This window comes from Ochotona curzoniae, unplaced genomic scaffold, assembly GCF_017591425.1.
Source record: "Ochotona curzoniae isolate NIBS_2020 unplaced genomic scaffold, NIBS_Ocur_1.0 scaffold_4505, whole genome shotgun sequence".
NCBI lineage: Eukaryota > Metazoa > Chordata > Mammalia > Lagomorpha > Ochotonidae > Ochotona > Ochotona curzoniae.
In genome coordinates, this window is record NW_024467118.1 from 31,015,760 (window position 1) to 31,024,443 (window position 8,684).

Here is an 8,684-nt window from a genome sequence, read left to right on the forward strand (position 1 = left end):
GGATGGCCCGGGGAGGCCGCGGCGGGTCGGGGCAAGGGAGGGCGCTAAGGCATGCAGTGGCAGCCGCGGGCTGCAGTGGTGCGGCACCTGCGGCCGGGAGCGGGCGGGGCTGCGGGCCCAGATCCCGGGCAGGCCGGGGAGATGGAGGGGCGGACCCGGGGCGGGCGCCGGCAAGAGGCCTCCCCCTCTCTTTCCTCCTCTTCCTCCTCCTCCTCCTCCCGGCAGGTCGGAGCGGGGACGCAGGGAGGGGGCCAGCACTGCGACCGAGGGAGGGGCCGCGCCGCCTTGGAGAGTCATTGGAGGACGCGGCCACCCGAAGCTGATAAATAAGGGGCCCGGACACGGCTGCCGGCCAAGTTGGACGCCCCGACCCTTACGAGGGCCAGGTCAGCACCGGCCCCGCGAGGCAAATCGAGGCGAACCCCGTGCTGCCATGGCCTCGCTGTTGGGAACTTACTCGTGGCCCGAGGGCCTCGAGTGCCCGGCACTGGAAGCCGAGCTGTCGGATGGGCTGTCACCGCCTGCTGCCCCGCGCCCCTCAGGGGACAAGGGCTCGGAGAGCCGCATCCGGCGGCCCATGAACGCCTTCATGGTTTGGGCCAAGGACGAGAGGAAACGGCTGGCGGTGCAGAACCCCGACCTGCACAACGCCGAGCTCAGCAAGATGCTGGGTGAGTGCAATGGGCCGGGGGTTGGCAGGGCGTGGGCACGACCCAGCGAGAGTGTGAGCGCGCGTGTGTGAGCGCCCGGCGTGCCGGGCAGGCACACCTGGGCTGGGCCCAAAGTGAAACCCCGCAGCTCCGGGGACGGGACTGTCCGGCTAGGGGACACAGCACACACCGACGCGCCAACGTGAGCGCGTCAAGGCCGGGGAAGGGTCAAGGCGGCAAAACCTACCACTCCACGTGGGACCATTCTCGGCTCAAACTGTGACCAACGAATATTCGCGGAGAGGGAACTAAAGGGAACGGATTCCTGTTTAATAGCTACACGCAAAAAAAAAAAAAGTCTACTAAAAAGACGCGCTTCATTTAATTGGTTTCTCGGTAGCTAGTGTGTAGACGCCATTTGGTTGTTCTGGGGGACCAGTGAGGGTCTGTCGCGTAGCCTGGCGTTGGCTGCGGGCTGCGCGACAGACCTGGGCCTCGGGGACCCAGGGGCTGCGACCAGGGATTCTCGAGCTCCTATCTGTCCAGCGTTGCAAGCCAGCGTGGTTACCTGTGGAGGTGATATTTGCGGGTTTTACTCCTTCGTCCCCCAACTCCCTTGAGAAACCCTGGATTCCCGTGGCAGGCGCCGGACCGGGGCGGGGGCGGGGAGGGGAGAAGGACGTGCGTGGTCACCCGAAGCTGGCCTTTCCCAACCCCACCCGGCCCGGAATGGAGTCCTTCCTTTTTCCGTCGGCGCTCAGGGCTTCTTCCCGGGCCGGAACCAAGTGGAGTGCTAGCTGGCGCGCCCCTCTGCTGCTGACCAAAGCTGCACGCCCCAGCAGGGAGTGCCGGGCCCTTCTACACTTCAGACACCGCTGGCTGCCAAGCCTGCCGCCCTGCGCTGTGTTCCCAGGGCCTTCTGCCCGCCCAAGGCGCTGCCTGCCCGGCCAACTGTACCCAAAGCGCATTAGTGCATCAGTGCCTTCCCGGACATGAAATACATATATAACTTACCAAGATGTCTCAAAAAGTTCTTGGAAAAATAGCATTATTGGATAAGCTTGGATAATGCATACAATTTTCGAAATCTATGCATTTGAAGTGTCTTCCAAAAGCTCATCCAAAGTACATAACATTCAAAAACCTCATGGATTTTTAAATTCCACTTCCCATGAACTTTTTGAAGTGCCTTCACAGACTGTATTGACATAGAGGGAAATATATTTATAAATGCCATAACAAAGCATGTTCTTTGACCTACAAACTCATATTTTCCTTCAGGTTCTGATATAAATGGAAACTTTTTTGTGTGCCTGGGAGATTTTTTTTCCTCCCCGCGGACCCTGGGCACTGTGCCTATTGATGAGGGCAGGTGGAAAAAGGAAGCCTGGGGTTGCGACCCTGTTAGAACAGGTGCCTGTCCCAGGCCCGGGCCAGAGATGGGAGAAGAGCGATGGCTGGGGAGTCTTGCCCCCTTGCCTGGAGTCTGCCTGCTGCCAGGAGAGGAGCAAGCAGAGGGACTTCAGGAAACAAATGTGGCCCTTTGAGCCAGGAACTCAGCTCCAAGAAGTTACTGTGCATTTGCGGCAAAGACCCTGATTCCCTCCCGCTCAGCCCCACAGCGCCTGGCTCTGGGTCAGGGACACCAGCACAGGGTTGTTTTGTAAGCTGTGGACTTGGTATAGCTTTTAAAAGAGGAGCCACCCCCAGGAGCTACTGCCCCCACTCCCGGCCCTCCTTTTTGATCTATGAAAAGGGACCTATGCTGACGTTCTCCATCAGAAGTGTTACAACGTTGGGCGTTAATATTGCACTGGTGAGGGTCTGTCGCATGGCCTGGCATTGGCTGTGGGCTGCGTGACAGACCTGGGCACCTCGCTAGTATTTCTAGTACATGATGAACAAGGGCCATCCAGGTCCAGATGGAAACGGGAGTCACATGTTATATTTGGAACACAGGATCTCGGGTCTCTTGAAACACTGGGTGGCCTCAAGCCACAGACTGGAAACAAGCTTTGAATCCAGAGACCCTAACACTTCAACTCATCCTCTTAAAAAGTGACCACTGATCGTATTACAGGACGACTCCACAGAATAAATAGAGAATCCACCTCTAACGATGGGTGGGAACAGACCTGCAGGAGCTCTCAGCCCCCCATTTGACTGCCTGACCCATGGATGCAGTCCAGTGCAGACACTGAGAACCACAGGTGCATAGCTATGTACATGGCCCCGGGGGCCTGCACCAAGTGGAAGCAATGGCTCTTTTCCTATAGGGCTTAGCCAGAGGCGTGGACTCTGGGCTAGTAGACCTTGAAGCTCAGGATGTATGAGAGCCAGGAGAGCATCAGGTTCAACCTGAACCCATGCTGGGAGGTGACAATCCACAGGATCCCCAAAGTTCCCCCCTAGGAAAACACTGCAGATAGATGTGCCACAGACACTAGGAGAAATAACAGAGATGGCAAAGCAACGGGCAAAATAGCCAACACATGAGGACTGATGGGTAGCAAATTGAGTGCAAGCAGCATTTTGGTGCCCATGAGCTCCCAGGGTGGAATGTCACTTAAAGAGGGAGTTCGAAATTGGTTAGTATCACAGTATCTAATTCAGAGTTAGGGAAATAGATACGCAGGACAGTTCAGGGATTTGTTTTTGTATGCAAAGGCAGTGGCTGAGCGAGTGTCCCATATTAGTCAAAGGGCTTGTGTGTACCTCCGTGTGTATGCATATGCACCAGTGGGGCAGGAAGACCCCTAGCTTCCTGGCTGTGGTTATACAGAGGCGTCCGTTCGACTTCCAGAGGTGAATGAAGAGCCATTTGTTGTTCTCGAAAAGCCTACACTAGACTCCTACCCATGACACGATGGACAGAGTGAGACTGTCACAGACAGGGCTGTGAGACTTCCGCTGTGAGGGAATACTACAACAGCAGAGGGTTTTCATCACCGTGCATGAATGACTAGAATTAACACGCACCTCCCTTCAGGGATGCAGAGAACCCTGGTCAGGGTTGTGGCTTAGGTGGCTTTTCCCTGTCCCTGTCACAGAGGCCAGGTGGGTTTGTCGCTGCTGCTCCCCTAGTGTTTGTGGCATTTGGTGTCACTTGGTGACTTTTATAGGAGCGGAGACCCTTCTTCCTGTGTACTTTGCATGAAAAGGCCTGACAGGGGAGGCAAGCAGGAAATGCTGGTCCAGGTTCCATCGGCGTTCAGGATCTGGGCTAGGTAGGAAGAGAGAGGTTGGAGGTGTGCCAGGCTCCTTGTGGCCATGAGAGGGGGACTGGAGGTGGAGCTGGGAGCAGAGGTACAGGGTTTGTGTGTGTGTATGTGTGCGCCTGTATGCATGTGTGATGCCTGGAGGCCCCAGGCCAGAGGCAGGTGTGTTGGCTGGCCCAGCTACACCAACGCTGAGCGCGGCCCTCTCTGACTTGTGTGAGCAGGGAAATCGTGGAAGGCTCTGACGCTGTCACAGAAGAGGCCGTATGTGGACGAGGCAGAGCGCCTGCGCCTGCAGCACATGCAAGACTACCCCAACTACAAGTACCGGCCCCGCAGGAAGAAGCAAGCCAAGCGCCTCTGCAAACGCGTGGACCCTGGCTTCCTCCTGGGCTCTCTTTCCTCCCGAGACCAGAACACCCTGCCAGAGAAGAGGAGCACCGGCGGCAGCCGGGGGGCATTAGGGGAGAAGGAGGACAGGGGTGAGTACTCCTCGGATACCGCTCTGCCCAGCCTCCAGGGCTGCTACCATGAGGGCACTGCTGGCGGCAGTGGCAGCGGCATCAGCGCTCCCGGGAGTGTGGACACGTACCCCTACGGGCTGCCCACGCCCCCGGAAATGTCGCCCCTGGATGTGCTGGAGCCGGAGCAGACCTTCTTCTCCTCCCCCTGCCAGGAGGAGCACACCCACCCCCGCCGCCTCCCTCACCTGCCAGGGCCCCCTTACTCACCACCCGAATTCGCCTCTAGCCCCCTGCACTGCAGTCACTCCCTGGGCTCCCTGGCCCTTGGCCAGGCCCCAGGAGTCTCCATGATGTCCCCCATCCCTGGCTGTCCCCCATCTCCCGCTTATTACTCCCCTACCACCTACCATTCTCTCCACTCCAACCTCCATGCCCACCTGGGCCAACTCTCCCCGCCTCCTGAACACCCTGGTTTCGATGCGCTGGATCAGCTGAGTCAGGCGGAACTGCTGGGGGACATGGATCGCAATGAGTTCGACCAGTATTTGAACACTCCTGGCCACCCGGACTCTGCCCTCAGCGGCCACACCCCGCTCTCCCAGGTGACCCCCACGGGCCCCACAGAGACAAGTCTCATCTCCGTCCTGGCTGATGCCACGGCCACCTACTACAACAGCTACAGTGTGTCCTAGAGCTGGCAGGCCCAGCCCTGCCCCCTTCTCCTTCCTGCGCACTGAACAGAGCCTGGGCAGCACCACCAGCTTCCCTCCAGCTTCCCCTCTGTAGAATTGCCGGGATTTCTTGGAGCCTTCACCCCAAGGCTCCACTTACCCTATTCCCCTCCCCTCCACACTTCTCCCACACCCCTCCACTGCCCTGCAGCGTTCCCTTCCAGTGAGTGTCCATGACCACAGCTGGGAGTGAGGGCCTCTCCTCCCCCATGGAGACTACACTGCCATCCACTCCTGGTCCCCTTGGTTGAACCCGCTGGCCGGAAGCCCCAGAAGCAAGCCTAGGAACTTCTCCTGTTTCTGACATGACGGCACCCAACCTCTGTGCTGCTCCAGGGGAGAGGAGTCCTGTGCTGGGATCCAGTCCTGGTTCTGTCCCAGGGGCCTGCAAAGTTCCTGCTTCCCTTCCATTGTTGGTTCTGCTCACTGGCAGGTGGAACCAGACACTCACCACCCCTATGCTGAACCTCACTGTGATTCCCAAGAAGAGATCTCTCTGAGCCCTGGCCGCCCCACTCCCCAACCTCCCAGACCAACCAGTTCCAGCCTTCCCCCAAACCTCCTCAGAAGGAGTGGACTTGCTGGCGAACTGAAGATGGCTGCTGGTTTTTCTATGTCAGCATTTTATTGCCTGTATGAAATATGTGTTTTATATATTCTTGTATTATTTTCACCTTTTATTTTGTATTGTTGACAGACCCTGTTTTGCCCCCTCCAAGAAGTCTTCTTATAAAACCATGTATAAGATATAACTAATCCTGAAGCTATTACTGTATATGCCATTTGGTAATAAATAATGACTCGGTGATGACATTATTGGTGCACCCAGAATGTGTATTCATAATCTTGTCCAATGGTGTCATAGACATTAAGCTAAACTGTTCCTTTGTTGTTGTTGTTGTTATTAAGAGCTACATGTGTTTGGAACAGTTGTACATTTTGATTTGTTGAAAATATTTAATTTAAATAAACATTTTTGTACCATGATTGTTTTCATCCATTGCAATAGAGTTTTTGCAAGAAGTTAACCAGCAGATCCTAGAGAGAATAAGTGGTGCTGTTTGTAGAATTCATCCTACATGTTTTCTGCAGCAACCTGTGGATTTTGGAAAGCTGTCACCTTCTAGGAGAGGGTTATCTTGAGTTTTGGTAAAGAGGCAAGTCCCACCATTCTACATGGAGAAGTGCTGTTAGCGTTAAGACCAACAAAAGCTCCCAATTCATATTCTAGCAAAAGAATCGTTTTCTCCTGGAGATTTTGGTGCTTGCAAAGTAGCGTGAAGTGTGTTGTATTCTGTCACTTGCTGACATCAGGCAGCCACCTCACTTTCCTCTTTTTGAAATATTCCTGAAAAGCACTGAGTTGACCCTCTTCCCTTCTGTGCACTCATGGGTGTGGTGTGGCAATGCACTGTGGGCTCTCAAATATGCGTGGCGGATGCTGGCAGTGTTGGAGTGCAAGTGCAAGGCTGAATGAAAATCCCAGCCATGGCCGGGAAAGCTACCACTGGGCCTTGACCCAGGTGCCGCGCTGCAGCACGTTCACCTCAGAGACAGCCTTGTGCTCTCCCCCTCCCCCAGCCAAGGACGGGGTCCCGAGAGGGCCCACTCAGGTCTGCATCCTAACCTAAACTCAAGACCCCGAGAGCACTTTGCAGATGCATGGGGCTTTAAGGCAACTTTTACCAGACACTTCCTCACCCACGGCCCCTTTGCGCAGCAGACACTGAGGCCCAGGGTAGGAGCTGCCCCTTGCTCTTCCTGTTGGCCCCCAACTGGGTCTCAGCACATTGTCAGGTGTTCATTGGCAATATTGTTGACTAGTCTCACAGCTGATACCTGTTGTCTTTTAAAAAAAAATTTTTTTTTTCTCAATGCTTCACTGTGGTATGGAATCTTTTTTTTTTTTTAAGGTGCAGAGATGGGGTTTTATTTGGGGATTAGTTGGTATTACAGATGACAGTGATACCAAAAGCCAATGTTTCTTTACCTCCCCCATACACACTTCACCTCAAATCTGTCAGGTTGTCTCCACAGCCTCCCATCAGAACACAGACCACCTCATCTCAGTGAAAATTAAAGCAACATAAATGCCAGGCTCGTTCTGAGTTTGCTGATGTCACTCCCTCTGCAGATCCATAGTTCTGACTCATTTGCTCAGGAGGCTAGGAGGTCAGCAGGGGCGGAGCCTCAGCAGTCTCCCAGCTTCCTCGGTAGTAGGGTAATAGCCTGAAGACAGACAGGACTCCTAGTTCAGAGGCAGCAAGCTGGCATTGAGGGCGAGGACTGAAGACCAGATCTGACAGGAGAGCTGGCAAACATGGTCCCCTGCCTCATGCTTCTGACTGTACCTCGAGCTAAGAATAGGCATAGAGGTCAGGAGGGGCAGTGTGCTGGGGAGCAGGAATCAGGCCCCCGTCACTGCTTGCAGCTGGGCTGGCCTGGAGGCAGGTGAGGAAGGGGAGAATTCCTGATCTAAATCTCCTATGTAAAAGCGAGGGCAAAGGAGCCATTTTTCTTATGTTCAGTCTTAGGAGAGGCAAGGTGAGCCATAGGAGCTTTGCAATGAGCTGGGCCTTAGGTTAGCAATGGTCCATGTTGGTGATAATGGCTGAGGCGTAGATGAGGTTGGACAAGCTGCCTAGTGAGGTCTGAGGAGTAGCACACTCCAAAGAACGGCAGACCACTGAAGCCCCAACTAGTCCCCTTGGGGCTGCAGCATTAGCCCCTGCCCAGCTCTGGCCCAGACTTGAGAGAGGAGCTGCACAGGAGGTGAGCAGGCATGCAGGAGTACACCCAGCTGTGCTGGCGATGGGAGGAGGCTGGCCCCCTGTTCTGGCCTCACTGGGCTGCAGGGGGGCGCAGCAAAGTCAGCCCAGGGAGGGAAGGAACCAAGCAGAGATGGCATGGCTTGTGTTTGATGAGATGGAAGGCCTTGCTGCTCAGGCCTGTCACTGCGGTGGCAGGCAGGAATGGCTTACAGTGTCGTTGGCCAGCATGGTTCAGACAGGGTCTGCCTTGGATAGCCCCCCCCCTTGACACAGCCATATGGGCACCTTTGATTTGGGATACAGAATGTTGTGAGTGCTTAGAAGCAGGGGTGCTTGAGAACTTAAACCACCCTTTCTGGATGCCCCACTGCCTTGGTGCCAAGAGCACTGGCCAGGAAGAACCCACAGCCCTGCACACTTATGAACCACTTTTCTTGAATGCAGATGTCATTTTGTCACTCTTTTTCTAGAGACTCTTCAGCACCTGCTGGTAATCAGGACTCAGGTGGTGGCTTCACCCTGGGGCCAATGACCACCAATATTGCCATGCCTGCCCCTTGCCCTCACTTTGGGGTTTTTACCTGCTGGTCATGTGTCCACACAAACCATTGTTTTAGATACATTTTTTGAAGGGTTGCTGCTCATGTGATGGCCCCTGGGGTGGACCCTCTTTCCAGAATCTTCTCCCACAGCTCCCCTCCCCAAGTGTATCTTTCAGAGGGAGCCTGGTGACATACACTTCTGCATGGTTTCCAATGCCAGCTTCTGCTGCCATCCTGAGACATCTCAGAATTGTCCAGGCCCAGGACGGACAGACCCAAGCTCTGCCCAGCTCTCACAGGATGTGGGC

The 8,684-nt window shown here is 55.2% G+C and overlaps 1 protein-coding gene across 1 annotated transcript; it reads left to right on the forward strand.

The window, feature by feature from the left end:
- The first annotated feature begins 360 nt into the window (after positions 1-360).
- Positions 361-5,030, forward strand: SOX7 (SRY-box transcription factor 7). The gene is made up of 2 exons (XM_040966342.1): positions 361-671; positions 4,093-5,030. The coding sequence occupies exons 1-2, from the start codon at positions 434-436 to the stop codon at positions 5,022-5,024; spliced, it is 1,170 nt and encodes a 389-aa protein (XP_040822276.1). The 5' UTR covers positions 361-433; the 3' UTR covers positions 5,025-5,030.
- The last annotated feature ends 3,654 nt before the right edge of the window (positions 5,031-8,684 follow it).

Bases quoted from the DNA above. Each gene is read 5' to 3' on its own strand.
- SOX7 (XM_040966342.1), top strand. From the start codon at position 434: ATGGCCTCGCTGTTGGGAACTTACTCGTGGCCCGAGGGCCTCGAGTGC. The intron at 672-4,092 runs GTGAGTGCAATG...TTGTGTGAGCAG, and splicing joins CGAGCTCAGCAAGATGCTGG to GGAAATCGTGGAAGGCTCTG.